The sequence below is a fragment of the Lissotriton vulgaris genome, chromosome 2_1 (genome assembly GCF_964263255.1).
Source record: "Lissotriton vulgaris chromosome 2_1, aLisVul1.2, whole genome shotgun sequence".
Taxonomy (NCBI): domain Eukaryota; kingdom Metazoa; phylum Chordata; class Amphibia; order Caudata; family Salamandridae; genus Lissotriton; species Lissotriton vulgaris.
In genome coordinates, this window is record NC_141687.1 from 1,685,850,727 (window position 1) to 1,685,869,707 (window position 18,981).

Consider the following 18,981-nt stretch of genomic DNA (forward strand, 5'->3'; position numbering starts at 1 on the left):
CCCAATTGGATTGGGTGTTAAAATACCGAATCTGAAGGGCCTGTGGGACTGAAAGTAGTCCCACCTACATCCCAGATTTAAAAAATCGGTAAAATTACCGATTCGGTATTTTTGCGATTCGGTAATTTTACCCAATCGGTAAAATACCGAATCGGACAAAAAAAGGTCCCCTACATCTCAGTAGGCCAAATACCGGTCGGAAACGGCCGAAATCGGCCGTTTCCGACCGGTATTTGGTACATACATCGGGCCCAAAGTTCTTTCTTTCACCAGTGAAGGTATTTCTAAAAATAACTGTTTTTTTGTTTTGTATTTTTTTTTTGTGTTTTCTCAACAAATTCCAAGTGGAACAAAAGAATGAAAAAAAGAACAACTAATGTCGAGGACAGCAATGATCCTGTATCTAGGTTTGGGTTTTGGGGTACAGGGGTATTTTTAGAGTTCAGGGCTAGGTTTGGGTTTTGGGGTATAGGGGTATTTTTAGGGTTCAGGGCTAGGTTTGGGTTATGGGGTACAGGGGTATTTTTAGGGTTCAGGGCTAGGTTAGGGTTTTGGGGTACAGGGGTATTTTTAGGGTTCAGGGCTAGGTTTGGGTTATGGGGTACAGGTAACTCCCCCTGGAGTTAGAATATTATTTTAAAACACCTACACTATTTTTACACAAACTGGATTTAGAATATTATTTAAAACACCTACACTATTTAAAAAAAATATATATATATATATATATTTAGAAATATATTAATGAAAAATTAATTTAATAATTAAAATTAAGTAAATATATATAAATTACATAAAAAAAAATATATATACTTACCTAGATTTACGTTGTAATGGCATGCGTTGTAATAGCATCTGCTATGTAATGTCATGCGTTGTAAAGGCATTCGTTGTAAAGGATCCTGCGTTGCAAAATTTGCGTTGTAATGGTGTGCTTTGGTAAAGTATGCGTTGTTACGTCATACAGCCCCTGCGTTTATCAGGTGGATAGACTGTTCCCCATAACACAAAGGTTTATCGCAATAAATGCAAAGAAATTTAACTTTAGCAAAGTCAGAATCAATATGTGGGTGTGGACTGCTTCCTGAAAATGCTGCCGCAGTTAATGTGCTTGGTGTAACAGCAGCTGGGTTCTCATGCAACCTCCGTCTTTCAGCTCGAGCAAAGTTCTTGGTGGTTCTTCACGTGTCGCACCATATTTGCTATGCCAAAGGAGTATTTTTTACATGGATCACCCCTTGAAAGAGTTGTTTGGCAAATTTTACAGGTTACTTTTGGAGCATTAACCTTTTTTTGACCTTCTGGAAAAGTGAAAAACTTTCAAATTAGAGCTTCTTTCCTCTTCTTTGGAGCTTCTTCAGGAATGAAATCTCCCTCTGAAGAACTGCTGGAAGATAACTCCAATGCTCTTATTATGATGATCTTCCTTCTATTTGAGAAGATTCTCACAACAAATGCTTCTTCTTAGAAAGTCAAAGTCAAATAATTATAATGGGACGGAACTTTCAACACTCGCAATAGGAAAAGTTACGAACCAATCAAATATCTACTTTTAAAGTCACATGGCTTTGCGTACGCTTATGATGCGCTTGCGCAGCTCTTTCAATACGAGTACGCATGATGTTCTACCGCGATTTGTGTAATTCTTTTTAAAAGAAATATATGATTATTACAAGTATTAAAAAAATCATACTTATCCCAAATGTCTGCCCTTAGTATGTACATTAAATACATACATGTTTTAAACCAAGTAGAAACATTGCCCCCTTTCGCATGCAGAACGCATGCAGAACGCCGTACATGACGTCACACCGAAGCTTTAATGCGACGCGTAACGTCAAAGCATATTCGTACCGAATGCACGGGTACACGCTGAGTATGATAAGCAGTACAAACTATGGTGCGATCACCCTCTCACTGACAAATCAGAGCTCAGGGCGCGCTAAGAAGAATGATTAGAAGTGCTGATTCATTGCAGACCCGATTCTGGGCCTGCCTCTGCTACATTATAACACCACCCCCATCTCTCTCTGTTGTTAATTGTTGGTGCACACACTCATACTTGCACATGCGCGGTGCACGCCCGCCCACACTACCCACATGCCACCACCTAGCATGCTTACTATCATTTAGCCTGGAAACCAATACATTAGTCATCAGTAACGCAGTAGGCACTTCCATATAGACACCACTTGAACGCTGCACTATAACAAGTAAAATGTACCAGGTACACTGCACTCGTAAAACTGTAGTGTTAGCTTTATTTGTGAAACGAGAGAGGGCCCTATTATCAACCCTTGGCAACAAGATTATCGCCAGTTTATCGGCAGCAAACTACCACTAAAGTGGCCATAATAAGTTTGATAATATGCCCTGTGGAATTCCAATCGAAGCTCATGTTACATATGTAGGACATCTGACATGAGCTTCAATTGGAATTCCATAAAGCATATTATCAAACCCATTATCGCCACTTGAGCAACACTTTCCTGCCGATAAAGTGGCAATAATTTTTGTCGCCCAGGCTTGATATTATGGCCCAGAGTGCGTAGTGTACAGCAGCTTCTCTGTAAAATGTATAATTACCTTCGAACAGTGACAACAGATTGGTTACAACAGTCTGACAAACAGATCATTAACCTTATTACGCCACTTTTGAGTCACTTTTGACATGGGTAAAGTGATGCAAAGAGCTAGTAAATCTACGTCTGGTTCAACAAAAAATCTCAACTCTAGACTCTGCGACACAGTTTTAATGTTGTTTTCTCTCTCTCACTCTCTGTGACATAATTTCTCTTTCTCTCTTAAACTTAGACACTGCTGTCTACTTGGACGTGTAGAAGATCAGCCCACCAAAAGTTGTCCATCCCAGTGGCTGCAGTGTTTGGCCACAAGCTTTATACAACGGTAAGCACAGAGACCTAGATCTATAAATCCTTCATAGGAATGCATTAGAAATAAGTCACCATAACGGGCGTCAATAACGCAATAGGCACTTCCATATAGACACCACTTGAACGCGGCACTATAACAGAACAGGAATATACGAGATACACTGCACATGTAAAACTGTAGAGTTACCACAACTTGTAATGCTTCACCTCATTTACTCACATCTACATAATTCTAAACTCTAATTTTCTTTTTTCTTTTGCAGATTACCAATCGGACACCTTTTGGAATCCATTTCACAATTTCTTTATAACATTGTTTAACTTATTTTGCCAGTTCTAATATAGTTATAATTGAGTTTCGTTTATATTTATTGTTTAATAAAAGATATTAAAAAAAAACGACATACTTCTTTTATTTTGTGGGGGAGGGGTATGACGGCCCACAATAAAAATAATGTTGAAATACTATAGTAAGGTATTCAAGACTAGGATTGAAAACTACTGAGTTCTAACTAACTGATGTAATAAATACAACGGTGAGAAACTTCTAAAATGGCGGTGCAATGAGTAGTACGTAATCAACGTTTGGCGCCTCGGCACTACCTTTCAAATAAATACATAAAAAATATGACTATTAATACTGTACAAAAGTACAGCACCGGATGAATCACACAAACCGGGAAAAGAAAGCGACAGATTTATTAACTGATATAAAAAAAGGTTTGCTTGTTGAACTTGAAGAAAAAAATGTGAACTTCGAAACGACGCTGAGCACGCGAAGAGAGTACAACTGCTACACCAAAAAAAAGGAAAGCTTTACATACAAAAGGCGATACATTATCGCCGCTTTTATCGACAGCAAACTGCTGATAAAGCGGCAATAATGTGCTTGATAATAGGCCCTTGTAACTTCCCATAGCAGCCCAGGTTCCGATCCTAACCTAGGCTGCTATGGTTATTGACAAGTACATATTATCAAGCCCATTATCTCCGCTTTATCGGCAGTTTCCTGCCAATAAATGCGACGATAATATATCGCCTTTTTTGATAATATGGACCATTGCTCTTTTTTTTTACCAGTAAACTTAGGTGCATATTATCAAGGACCGGTGTTAAAATTGAGCACTGGATGAATCACACGAACCGGGAACAGAAAGCGACAGATTTACTAACTGATATAAAGAAAGGTTTGCTTGTTGAACTTGAAGAAAAAAACGTGAACTTCGAAACAACGCTGTTTTATTGGCAAGAAACTGCGGATAAAACAGCGATAAAGAGCTTCATAATACGGCCTTGTTATTTCCCATAGAACCCCATAATAGCACCAGAACATAGGCTTCTATGGGATTTAACAAGGACGTATTATCAAGCACACCCTTCCAACATTAATAAAAAACTCCAGACAATGCAGATACCCGGAGCTCGAAGGTCATTTTACATATCACTCCCCCAGAAATGTGGAGTTCCCCACGACGTGTACAGGGACAGAGAGAGAGAGAGCTCAATTTTTTTTGTAAAAGACCTGAGGGGTGCCGCTCCCCGAGACTGCTGGGAGTAGGACCGTAACCCCCCGCATACTTCAAAATAAAACCAGAGGAGTGCCGTTCCTCAGTGCTCGGGGCACCTTACAAGTCCCTACTGCACGAGTACCCCGCCATTTTTTATTTTTTTTAAAAATAAAAATTGACCATAAAGATCCATGTACCACCCCCTGACCAAGACTATAGGCTCAGAATGTTTCTACCCTGCCCCCTTCCTTATTTCTCAACTTTGTTTTACTGTTTTCTTGTGACTCTGCTCTTCCGACAAACAACATGGATGCCAATACTTCCTGGTTTGGAGTATTGACAGCTGTTGGGGTTCAGGGGGGCCGGTGCCTTCTGTCTAGTTCCCCGGTCTTGGTTTTAGCTTAAGGTGCCAAGTGCATATGCGAATTTATGGACGCTCCCTCGGGCTCGCTTTAAAAGGGCCTGCTTACAGGAAACAGGTGCTTGGTTTCTTGGATGGTCCCTTGCCATGTGTTTCCTGTTCCTGTTGTTCTACCTTGTTCCCTTTCCATAGGGGTCTGTTCCAGCGTTCCTTCCAAGGGCTGGATTTTGATTCCCCTTTTCCCCAGTTTCATATACCTTTGGGCATTACTTAACCCTTACTGGGGACCTGTTTTGGTATTTCGGTGACGTTTTGGGATTCGCGGCTGCGTTTCCTATGAGTTCTGGCGTCCCGTTATTTTCCCTTTTTTGTACTCAAACCATCTTGTTGTGTGTCTTTTGGGTGGTTTCACGAAGGAGCTGAACAACGGCCGTTTTTTGCGCTACCTTCGTGTTCTTTTAAAGTCCAGGTTTTTTTTGGGTGTCTTTCAAATTCCCTTGACACCTTTTTTCCCCTGTCCCTTTTTTGTCTTTTATTTGTGTATTCCACCCCCTTTTACATTCTCGGTGTTTCCCGAGGGGGCGTGGTTGGTCTGGGGTTACACAAGAAAGAACCAATACGATTGCAGTGGAGTTATTTCTGTTTCGTATCAAGCCACTCCCGTTTGTTAATTGGTTTGTGTGTGTACTTGGCACTGGTATTATTAGTGGGGTGTGTCTAACCTTGTCCCCCTTTTTTCTTTTATAGCGGTCTCATCTGGGTCAAGCAGTTAGCTGCCGAGAAGCTGGAGGAGATGAGCTGTATTCCCCAAGACCTTGGGTTCCCTTGTTTTATTTACCCACCTTCTCCCGGTGTCTTGTTCTCCACCACCCGGTTTATTAGTGGGTGTTGGGGGTCACGGCGAGGGTAGGGGATTGGGACGTTCTTCACTCCTGCGGTGTTTGGCTGGTCGGCATCGGAACAACAGTCAATCAGCATGCAGATCCTGCTCGTAATTGTAGGTATTTACATACGTGTACACCGCGATTTTTCTTTAAAAAAAATAAAATAAAAAATAGAGCCTTAACATCCATATACGACCCCCTAAGCAAGCCTACAGGGTCAGAATATCTCTACCCTGCCCCCTTCCCTTATTTCTCAACTTTGTTTTACTGTTTTCTTGTGACTCGGTTCTAGCGAGGCACAAGATGGCCGCCAACACTTCCTGGTTTCGAGTGTTGACAGACAGTTCACAGCAAATCAGCATGCAGCTCGCGCTCGTAATTGAACAGATTTCAGTACGCGTACTGAACTCCTACTCTAGATATCGCTATGATTTTACTTACAATTTTCTCAGAAACTACAAAACGGATTTACACCATTTAACAAAACGCACAATCTGCGAACAGAACTCTACCTCTCTGCCAAATTTCGTGTAATTCCGTTCAGCCGTTCGGGCTGTAGCTCTGGCTAAAGGTCCCTATGGAAAATTGCATGGGAAAAACACTTTTTGGGTCCCCCCTTTTTTCTCGGCCCCCACTTGAGGAATCACCCCCAAACTTTCAGGGAAGGAGCGGAACCAAGCAGGCCATTTTCTTGGAGAAATTTGTGAAGATTCGTCCACCGGCGCCAAAGTTATTCTAAATAGAATGTTGTGGATTTCCTATGGAAACTAGGTCCTAACTATAACTACAATTGCTGCTTTGTTGGTACATGGAAAAAATTACCTGTATGTGTTCGTATTCATACCAATGTATTTATTGATTGCATTATGCAATAATTATTGATAGTAATTAGTATACCATGGCATAATATGGACCCAAATCAAATGTTGTATTAACTTTGGCCAAATTGTATTAGACTGCATTCATGAAGTAAGGTAGACAAAACAGTAGTATGTTGTTTATGTCTATGGTAATCGGCACTTTGGAAATGGCTTGTATCACTTTAAATAGAGCACAAATGCCCCAAGACGTCATGTGATCAAGGTGCTTCGAGCACCGAAACGCGTCATGGTGGAGTGGTAAGGAGCATAATAAATTGCTGAGCACTATTACCGGGTGTGCCTCGTCTTCCTTTTGCTGCCAGACCGCTGCAAGGACGTCCTTTTGCCAAACATATTCTTCAGGATTGCTTCCCTGAAATTGGCAAACCCCTCAACAATTGGGCTTTGAGGTATGAAGCAGTGACTCCCTTCTGGGAGCCCCCTTGTTCCACTCCGTGAGGAGTAACTGACTAGCCCCGGGGCAGTGGAAGTTCCGGAATCAAAGCGGGAAGCAGGTCAGAAGTGGTTCCGGGTCGTGGCTGGCGTTCGCTGGAGGCTGTTCGGCGCCAGGCGATCGCGGACTGGAGTCGCGCTGACAGTACCCGCAAGACAACGGAGATCCAGAGTAAGTCCCGAGTGGAGTGTGCATGCTCCTGTTTTTTGACATTGTGATTTAACGGGGCATTGAACTCAACACAATACGCTCACTACTAACACCATGTCCACCGGCACTTTGCAGGGGCGGTTCGAGGCAGCTAAAACTATGTTTACTGATTCCCCGGCTGGGGACGTAACAGTATCTGTGACTTCAGGCATCCCTCAAGAATCAAACAACAGTGTAAAGGCCCTATTCAAGGCTCTAGAAAAAGCCAGCAAAGCAGAATAATCCAAATGGGAACATAGCTCTTTGACCGGATATTTGGAGGTTGGCAGGGTCTCGCGAGGATTAAGAATAATGTCGGCACCATCATATGATAACCCTGATCCCAATATGTTTGTTGATTGGGCTAAATGCAATCTGGAGTCTTCTAAGAGGTTAATGGCCATCCTGAGCCAATATGCTGAAAGCGATGGAGCCAAACTGCTTGTGGAAATGGACGGGATAAATGCTGAAATAGACAAACTGCCTAGCAATCCGCAGACCGCCAAGTACAGGGATGAAATGCTTGTCAGGTTGAAACGCGAGGAAGACGTAATTAAGAGGCGCAAGGCGTATAAGTTTCAAAGAGACCGCCTCGATTATGAACACGGTCAGATTTTTACGTTCGCCATAAAGTATGATCGCCTCAAAACAGCACAGACAAACATTGGGACAAGCACTGCAGGCACCTCAAAAACAAAACCAACACCAAGGGCTGAGGCTGTTGAAACCTCTTCAGTATCAGATGGCATTTCCAATATTGATACTGAATTTTACAACGAGCAAATCCGGTCACAGCGGGTGGGATTTTCCCAGACTAACGCTTGCACAAGCGCTGTAGGTGGTGCAGCGGGATCACAAGCAGACCCTCCGTTCAGGTGTACAGGTTGCCACCGGAAGCAAAACACCAATGCCAAACACGCAGCAAGGAGGAGGTGCAACAAGCAACGCAGGCATGATAAAGAAAATAAGAAAACAACGCAACTAGTGGAATCGCATATGAATTCCACACTCAGTGAACCTATTGAACCACCTACGGTTATAAATCTCACTGAGCTATCCCTGACTGACAAAGAAACCTCCATATTGGCGTTAGGATTGTCTTATAGTGCCAAAAGCAATTTTGACTATGCTGATACCAAGATTGAACTTTTTAAATATGTAAGGAAACTGAAGTTACGAAAATACTTTTGTTTGCATAAAAAGGCTAAACCCACAACTGGTGTGGCATCATGTCCTGAATCCGCTTCTGTGCCAGCACTTGATGAAAGCTTGTTAACTGAGCTGGTGTACATGCAAAATGAATCATCTATGAGGCAGTCCAGTCCGGGCCCGGGCTGGACGCACAGATCTACAGTCACAGGATTCAAACCAAAATCTAAGTTTTGTCCCCTCATGATAAAGGACAACATTGACCGATTCCATGACAAGGTGTCCCAGGAATTACGCAAACTGTTCCTAAAACATAACAGTTTTTCTAAAACGCATAATTACTGTGATTTTCAATACCACCAACTAATAAGAAAATTGAAAAATAACATAAACATCATTGTCAGACAAAGCAACAAAGGAGGGAATGTGGTGTTGTGGCCTCGTCAGATGTATCTAAGTGTAGCAATGGGGCAACTCAATGACCGCCCTTGTTATCGACGGACAGATGCCAAGGAGGTCCAACTTGCCAAGAACAATATTTATTCCAAACTCATGGCTTGGAGAAGTAACCTAGTGATAACTATGGATGAATTTAAGTTCATGAAAAATGACAATCCAATCACTCCGGTAATATACTTTATACCGAAGGTCCACAAAAACAACTTGCTGCCGCCAGGGCGCCCAATTATATCTGCCTGCAACAGCATTTTAGAAAACATCAGTAAATATGTGGACTTCTTCCTCCAAGACTTGGTAAATTCCCTGCCCTCTTTTGTGTTAGATACTAGTGACTTTTTGAAAAAAGTATATGATGTGAGGTGGAAACCTAGTTACCTATTGATTTCCCTTGATGTAACCGCATTATATAACAGCATACATCATACTGATGGTCTGAGAGCAGTGGAACACTTTCTAGGCTCCCGACCAGATGGGCTAAAACAGAATTCACGCAAGATTGTTGACATGATTAGCTTATGTTTAGACAACAATTTCTTTCTTTTTGGGAATCAGCTTTTTCAGCAAATTCGAGGAGTAGCAATGGGGGCCAGCTTCTCTCCCAGTTATGCCTATTTGCATATGGGGTACTGGGAGGAGCAGGTCCTGATGCACAAATTTGCCGACATCATGTCTACCAAACTAGTGAAATGGTTGAGGTTTATTGATGATCTCTTTGTTATTTGGGATGGCACAGCACTAGAGGCGGCTGAGTTTATTGATAATCTGAATGAAAACAGCTTAAACCTACAGTTCACTAGTAACATCAGTGATAAATCTGTCTACTTTTTAGATGTGGAAATCTTCGTGAGAGAGGACAAACTAGAAACCAAGCTGTATCGCAAATCAACAGCAGGAAACCGTGTCCTCCATGCGGGCAGCCATCATCCTGCCCACTTAATCAGGAGCATACCTTACGGGGAGATACTCCGGATAAGACGAATCTGTAGTTTAGAAAATGACTGTATAGCATCCCAATCATTGTGTAGAAGCAGATTCAGACAAAGAGGTTATAATGATGAGGTCATAGTAAAAGCTATGAATAGAACAAATGCACAAGATAGGCAGTCCCTCTTATCTGTAGCATCTAGTGACTCAGCACCGCTTTTGTCCTTACCAACTCACAACAAGAAAGTCAAGGCCAACACAGCAGAATGTGAAACTTGGCTTATTTTCACATACAATATTCAACATCGGACTATAAGAAATATAGTCAAGCGCAATTGGTGACTGATTACAAGTGACTCAGTGCTGGGAAGCATGATTGCAGGGGCACCCAGCATAGCCTATAAACGTGCCAGGTCTTTAGGAAATTGTCTAGTATCCAGCAGCCCAGAGATCAGGACCAAGAACTCGTGTTTAGACTCAAGCAGGGGGTTTTTGAAATGCTCATCTTGCAAAGCGTGCAAGAATGGAGTGAATAAAATAGAATATTTAACACCATTCAACTCCATCCCCACCACTATCAAGCAGAAAGTGACGTGTCGTACCGAGTATGCAGTATACGTGCTGGAGTGTCCCTGTGGTCTGCGCTATGTGGGTAGCACGAGACCACAGGTATACAAGCGTATACTCCAGCACTTACGGGCCATCACCAATGGAGATACTGCATACCCAGTAGCCAGGCACTTCGGTGAAGTACATGACAATAGAACAACAGATTTGAAGTACTTTGTCATTGATACGATCCCACCGCAGAGGAGGGGAGGTGACCGGGAACAACTACTACGAAGGCTGGAAACACGTCACATAATCTTACTAAATACCAAGACTCCTAATGGACTAAATGCTGGGGAAGATTGTCACACCTATCTCTAAAGTTATATGCAAATTTTTAACATCTTAGATATATTCAGTAACATGGTAGCTGTCTCTTCCATATCTAATGATAATTTTTTAACTGAAACTTTGTTCACTTAATTTTTTACACTGGGTATCACGAAACTTCTCTCTCTCTTTTTTTTAGCAATTATTTATTTGCCGATTTTGCACAAGTGTCCACTCATTAGCATGGCCTACTGGGGTGTTTTATGAAAGGATTTTGGTCCATGACTATATGCAAGCATGAGACGGTCCCAAAAATAACACAGTAGTAACACTAGAAGTGGAAGGGGAAGGTTTAGATTGAACTTAATTTTAACATACAAGATATATTTTCATATCTGATCTTTATATGTGTATATAGATAATACTAATTTTTTATTTTTATATATATATATATTGGTGTATTTATGTATTTATTTATATATTTATATATTTATTGCATAGTTTGCACATTCTCTCCCCCTTTTTGTAATTGCTGCTTTGTTGGTACATGGAGAAAATTACCTGCATTTGTATTAGTATTCATACCAATGTATTTATTGATTGCATTATTTAATAATTATTGATAGTAATTAATATACCATGGCATAATATGGACCCAAATCAAATGTTGTATTAACTGTGGACAAATTGTATTCATGCAGTAAGGTAGACAAAACAGTAGTATGTTGTTTATGTCTATGGTAATCGGCACTTTGGAAATGGCTTGTATCACTTTAAATAGAGCACAAATGCCCCAAGACGTTGCCATGTGATCAAGGTGCTTCGAGCACCGAAACGCGTCGTGGTGGAGTGGTGAAGAGCATAATAAATTGCTGAGCACTATTACCGGGTTTGCCTCGTCTTCCATTTGCTGCCAGACCGCTGCAAGGACGTCCTTTTGCCGAATATATATATATATATATATATATATATATATATATATATATATATATATATATATATATATATATATATATATATATATATATATATGTATATATATATATATATATATATATATATATATATATATATATATATATATATATATATATATTACCTACTGGGGGTCGCCAGTAGGTATATATAGTTACGACCTAGTTACCATAGGAAATTCGGAACATTCTATTGGGAATAACTTTGGTGCCGATTGAGGGATCTGCCTGCGATTTTCCTTAAATGTGCCTCACTGCGCTCCACTCCTTCCCTGAAAGTTTCAGGGGGATTCATCAAGCGGGGGCCGTGAAAAAAGGGGAGTCCCAAAACATGTTTTCCCCTTGTTAATTTCCATAGGGACATTCTGACAAGGCTACAGCTCGAACGGCTGAACTGAATTATACCAGATTTGGCAAAATGGTAGGGACTGGTATGCAGCAGTGCAATTTGTATGTTTGGTGTAAATCTCTCCAGTAGTTCTTGAGAAAATTCAATTAGAAATTTTTGAAATGACATTTTATATGGGACTTTTAGACACGCTACAGCCCGAACGGCTGAACGGAATTACACCAAACTTGGCAAAACGGTAGGGACAGGTATGCAGTAGTGCCTTTTCTATATTTGGTGAAAATCCCTCCAGTAAATAAAAAAAGGGGGTCTCAACCCTGCCCTCTTTTCGCATTTTCCTCTCTTGTTTTGTGCTCTCTTGTGCCTCACTTCTCCTGAGAAACAAGATGGCTGCTCAGGTGGTCCCAGAAGGATAATAACATATATAAACGTTATCCACTAATAGAATTAGCATTTACAAAACCTTTGAAATTTATTGAAAAAAATATAGGTTTCACGCCTGATATAGTTAGGAATTAGCATTTAAAAAACCTTGCAAATTCACTGAAAAAACCATAGGTTTCAAGCCTTATATAGTTAGGAATTAGCATTTAAAAAAACCTTGCAAATTCACTTAAAAAACCATAGGTTTCAGGACTTATATAGTTAGGAATTAGCATTTAAAAAACCTTGCACATTCACTTAAAAAACCATAGGTTTCAGGCCTTATATAGTTAGGAATTAGCATTTTTAAAAATCTTGCAAATTCACTTAAAAAACCATAGGTTTCAGGCCTTATATAGTTAGGAATTAGCATTTAAAAAACCATTGAAATTGCTCCTCTATAGTTAGTTGTACTAACTATATTTCGCGCACCCGCAATCCACTGCTGATGATGTCACATATTACATCATTCATGACATGGTCAGTGACATCACTGATGACATCACTGATGACATCTCAAATGACATCACTGATGACATCACTGATGACATCTCATTTGACATCACTGATCACATCACTGATGATATCATTCATGTGATAATACCATGCACCTCCTCACACTCTAATATAACCTTTAATACACCCAGTGTTAAATACAGACTACCATTCTTGAAACCATTGACACACCAATACCAGTTACTACATACGCACTCACTGATTCCTAGGTCTACACACACATTCACTCATTCACCCATAGAATCACTCATACATACAGTCACTCATCAATACAACACTATCATATGCACTCATACACCTATACAGACACTCACACACCGCCACTCATCCATGGAGTTACTCACACACCTAGTCAGTCATGCAATGAATCATTCTCACTTCGATTTGCTCAACTATACAGTTATACGCACAACACCTTACTTATTCAAACATATACTAACACATACTTACTCTCTTATACAATCACTGATACAAGTACACAATGATCCATATAGCCACACGCACATTCACTGGCTCTCATGTATAGTCATTTATATATGCCAACTCTCACAAGCACTGTGTTTTACATATGTACTTACTTGCACATGTAGCACTGAGATATCCATTCACTCACCAACACACCCATGCACACAGTCAACCGCCCGTATAGCTGTTTCCACATGCACTCTTGAACTCATACACCTAGTAAATCAACTGCTCACACATCTATGCACAGAGTCACACACCTCCCAGCCACCCACACACACACTCAGTCTCCCATTCAAATACTCGGGCAACCAATCAATAACCCATATAGCCACTCATATAGCTACTGATCAACACATGCAGCAGCTTACACAACAACAGATATACTGATGCACACATTCAGACAGTTTAGCCACTAACCCATGCATTTAGTAAGACACATTTAATCACTCACTCATACAGTCAGTCACGCACCTACTAAATCCTTCATCCAGACACTTATATATCAACTCATTCTACAATATGTAAATCATATTTAAACTTTACAGAAACACACAGTCACTGGATGATGTCATCAGAGATATCATCAGTGATGTCAAATGAGATGTCATCAGTGATGTCATCAGTGATGTCACTGACCATGTCATGAATGAAGTAATATGTGACATCATCAGCTGTGGATTGCGGGTGCTCGAAATATAGTTAGTACAACTAACTATATAGGAGCAATTTCAATGGTTTTTTAAAATGCTAATTCCTAACTATATAAGGCCTGAAACCTATGGTTTTTTTAAGTGAACATATATATATATATATATATATATATATATATATATATATATATATATATGTACAGAGAGAGAGGGAGAGAGAGAGAAGCATTTATTGTTTTCTCACGCTTACACTCTTTGGCAAAGGAAAGGTTAACCTTCTGTCTGCTGGCAGAGTTTTGGTATGTTTAGTTTCACAAAGTATTCAGATGTGTGTGTCAGGCAACATAGTATCACAAATACTATAAATACATCCATACCTTGTGCATAGACCAGATACTTTCCAAAGGACACAATATGGCGATTATGAGATACTCAGTCTGCGCATGCACCATGGGAGGAAGGAGGGTAAATGGGTACTCACTGTCTGCATAGATCACTCCACAGCAAGAAAGGAGCAGCGCAGTACTCAGGAGAACCTTCATGGCCAAGGCAGGGTGGTCTTCGGTGGCACACCTTCAAAAGAAGCATTGATCTTCAGTATGGTCATTCCGTGTCAGGGGTTTCCTTTCTACTGCCCTAGATCTCACTTTGCCTGCCCCAGCCGTTCCTTCCTCTCTCTCTCTGCCTAGGTCTCATTCCTAGGGTTCTCTTGCTGTTCCACAAAGTCACTCCCATATCTCTCAATCTCTCTGCCACATTTTTCTCTTTTCACATAGGCATGTAAGTACATCATTAGGTCCTGTCTCTTTGATGCAAAGAATATCTAGTCAGGTCAGAGTTTTATTTCAGGTTGAGTGTGCATTGTCGGGTCACGAGGAAGATGGGGATATGTATGACGTGCGACCCCTCAGAAGCAGGATCTGCACGCATCTCATCCTCTGTGGCAACAAGAATACTGCTGCAACCTCGGAAAAAGAGCTAGGTAGACATGAAGTATTTCAATAGATTGTGGGGAAGTAGTTGCACTGTTATTCACAAACCTCTAGCTCAGAACCTATTCTTATGCGAAGGGAAACTTTACAACCTCGATAATGGTCTGAAGTAACACTGAATGCAGGACCTTAATCCTTAGCCTAATGTGCACCAACTTCCTAATTCATTATGTAAGACGGGCAATCAAATACAACATGCACCAGAGAGGAAGCAAAGAGCGCTATAGGACTGTAAGCAGTGTGTAATAGGAATAGTGATTGTACAACCTCGCGACAAGCGATAAATCTAGATACAATGAGCACCAGACATTCTGGCACTGCGTAGCATTACTGCTGGACAATTCATTCCATGTTTGCACTGCCCTTTAGCTGTCATCATTTAGATGTCAGAATTAGCAACATTCCAGCAAACTGCTGGGATGCTACAGCCACAGGATAAATCTGTGGGAACATCAGAAATGTGTGGTATCTATTTTGACCAATTTTTAATGGGTCCACCTCTGACATCTAATCGAGGTGTTTAGAACCAACCACGAGACCTCGTCACCACCTGACAGAACCTATAGAGGGGCGGTGGCCTCATTCGCCAAAATAGACATCCATGATTGCATTAAAGGTACACAGACTTCACCAAAGAAAAAGGAAAAATGTGCTTATCAGTCAATCTGTTTTTGGGTATGCTGTGATCCATTGGTGAGAAGCATGGCTACTGCTTGTCTGTGTCACCTTCCGATGGCATCTAAAGAAGTAATAGTTCGCAAGCCTCAGACTGATGAGGAGACACCACACTTGACCACGTTGATCAAGCACTTTGAATATGTCCTCCATCCATAAGTGAAATGTATACTGTCCAGATACATCTTATACCCCTCTATTTGCAAAAGAGACAGGTAACGCTCTGCTGCGCTCCTCCATGTACTTGCATCCCAAAGGTTCAGCAATCTGGTTCTCTGGCTGTAGTTGCTACCTCACAAGGGCAACCCTTGTGCAGATGTAGTCGCAATTGCCCCATTCCTAGCTCCACCTTGTCAAGCCAGGCGGACACAGTCCATTACCTCCTTTGTGCAGAGTGCACCAGTCAGTGCCTCCGGGCAGGAGCCTGACCTCAGGCAACAACCTCCAGGGCAGAGTACTCTATTAGATGAGGGACCGTTCTGGGCAATGTAGTGCCCTTGGTCCATCCAACCTAGGCCTCCTTCTCTCCATCTCTTGACTCTTTCACCTGGATCTCAATCTCTCTTCCCTCACTTTAGCCACTTTCTCCTTGACTTCGCTCTAGGCTCTCTTCCCTCCATTCTGTTTTACCACACCCTTCTCCCGTTTCAGTATTTCCCTGTTACTTTACTTCTCTCGTCTCCTAAATGCCATCCTCGCAGTTTTCCCTCTGCATCTCTGGCTGTTCTTCTATCTATTCCTTTCGCTACTATCTTCTCTCATTCTTTCTATAGTTCCCCTCTGGCTCACACTTCCAACGTTACCTGAGTGTGTTCCATCATCTGCTTATCTGCTGTCTCTCTCTCTCGCTCACTCTCTTCTCTGCCTCGACTCCAATCCTCACCTCCATTCCCCTCACTTCTGACCTCCTACTCTCTGTTCTACTGTGCCTCTAGGACTCCCTTTATCTGTCTCCTTACCCATTCTCTTTCAAAGGGTTTCTCTCTGTCTGGCCTCAATGTGGGCCTTCCATCCTGTCCCTGCTATTACCCTGGGTCTCCTTACTGTTCTATGATAGCCGCCACCCTGAAATACCCCTCTTGTTGCTCTCACCCTGGCCACAGTTCTGCCTTCCCACTCTCACTCTTTTACTTCCCCTCTCTCCTTTTCCCTTTTTCACCCTCTCTCACACATTTTCTCTATTTCTGCCTTTCTCTCTCGTTTCACTCCTAAGTCTCTCTGTGTGTCTTTTTCTTTTGTCTACGTCTAATTCATCTGTTATAGACCTCTCTCTCTCTCTCTCTCTCTCTCTCTCTCTCTCTCTCTCTCTCTCTCTCTCTCTCTCTCCTTGTTCTTTTCTTGTCCTTTCATTGCGCCTCTATATTTCTTTTTTGTCTTTGCTGGTCTCCCTCTTTCTCCTTCTGTGGCCCATGGATGTGCCAGTTTTGCTTCTTGTGCAAAGGGCAATGGCACAACTGTGGTTATTATAAATATCCTAACGTCTCTCCATCTACACCTTAGTAGCTTTACCCCTTACTATACACTGCTATCCATTGGTCGGTCTAAATCGTGGTACGTCAACATCTGCCAATACAGCAATACCCCTCCCCCTCTCAATACCCTACTCGATATACACCTAATTATACATGATACGCGTACCCATCTATAGCCTAGAACCTACCACCTGTACCCTATTACATCTAGATCTACCCAAATCCTATTCCCTCGTCCTTCAGTAAACCCTAAGACATGTATCCCACCTTACACGTTTCATGCACCCCATTTTTTGAGTCGTATCGCCCCCTGTATCCCATCACCTCTATGCCTAACTACACGCTATTGCTGGTCCTTTGTTCAATACCTGTGCGTCGTGCCATTGTCTTGTCTTTTTGCAATCACAAAAGCAATCAATTTCTCTACATTCCCAAATAATCAGTATTAAAACTAAATTATAAGTTACAAAAAGATACGCTTTCATAATTATCACATAGTCAAAATTCATATAAACAAAGTGTTACAGTTCATAAACTTTTTGTATAAAACACTTGAACATTCTTATTCCAAGGAAAAAATCGTAATTATAAGGTTGCTTCTTGTCAAGCAGGTTATGTGCTCAGGTTCCATAGCAGCTAGATTCTGACTTCTCTGAGCCATAAGCCGATTCTGCACTTACACCTGAGCCCAAACACCACACCTCAAATGTCTACAAATCCTCTGTGCGTTTTCTGTGTATGACGCTGCTCTCTGGCACACAGTTCACAAGTGATTCCAGACGCCACCATTCAGACACGCCCACCTTTCCAGGCTGCCCACCATTACAACACAGTGTAACAAAACTGGCTCAGCAGTAAAACACTTCGGTGCCAAACTAGGATCCCCTAGTGCACATTCAAGGCCGGCGAAGAAAGGGCATTGTGAAATCCTTGGCCCAACAACAGCCCATTCGTGGCAAAGGGTATTAGGTCAAAAAGTATAAAAAAAATATATACAAGTGGTTCCAGACAGAAACCGTGATGAAAAGCCCAGGACACCTGTATATTCCACATTTTCATTACAAAATGAGTTTTTCCATACATGAATATATGCGGCATAATGCATTTGATCGCAGACAGCAGGTGACAACAATACTCACTCAGGCGGAAACACCCATCACTATCTCCTGCTGGCGCAGATCAGCCTTATCCTCCCAGCTGTTACCTGTGCCTCCCTCCCTCCATTATATCTCCCATCACTGGTCCTTACCTGTCTCTCCTCTCCACCTCTGTATCTCTCTGGCTCAGAAGGGCAGCATTTAAGGGCCTGCTACTTGGTGAGGGTGATGCCGGATCCGCCCCCCACGCGCACGTACTCACGTTGGAGGGATGTAGGTGGGCCCACGTGGACAAGGCATTATTAGAGAAGGGGCCGAGCCAGTGGCATAGCAAGGTCAGGTGGTACCGAGTGAGGAACATTTCTTTTCACCCCGGCTTGACAAAATGGCAAAAATATGTGTTTAAAACACATAAAACACATATTTTTACCATTTTATCACCTCACTCATTGATGACACAAGGGGCGGCCCGCCCCCACTGCACACCCCTTCCTACGAAGCGCCGAGCCCTTAAGTTTATTAGATTCCATTACAGGAGTCACTACAATTGTCCCTGAAGCCAGGCCGGGCGAGGCCCGTAAAATCAAATAGGAGTCGCTAAAAACAGAAGCGGCAAGCTGCGACAGGAACTGCGTCATCTTGACGGACAATGACAGTCAGAATGGGTGAGTTTCTAAAAGGCCCAGAGCATGTCATCGTTCGTCGACGACCCCGTGGAAGTCATTGACTGTAGAGTGCCTTTGCATGTACAGTTTATAAATTATATACTTATTATAGAATGCCAATGGGTGTCCAGATTAATTG

At 41.8% G+C, this 18,981-nt stretch overlaps 1 protein-coding gene across 1 annotated transcript in view; it reads right to left on the reverse strand.

The window, feature by feature from the left end:
- LOC147733097 (uncharacterized) overlaps positions 1-18,382 on the reverse strand; it is a 50,606-nt gene extending 32,224 nt beyond the window's left edge. Inside the window, exons 1-2 of the mRNA XM_086957645.1 lie at positions 18,330-18,382; positions 14,423-14,514 (exon numbers count right to left, since the gene is read on the reverse strand). Coding sequence (XP_086813771.1) covers positions 14,423-14,483 — 61 coding nt within the window. The 5' untranslated portion in view covers positions 14,484-14,514; positions 18,330-18,382. The remainder of the gene's footprint in view (positions 1-14,422; positions 14,515-18,329) is intronic.
- Between the last annotated feature and the right edge of the window lie 599 nt (positions 18,383-18,981).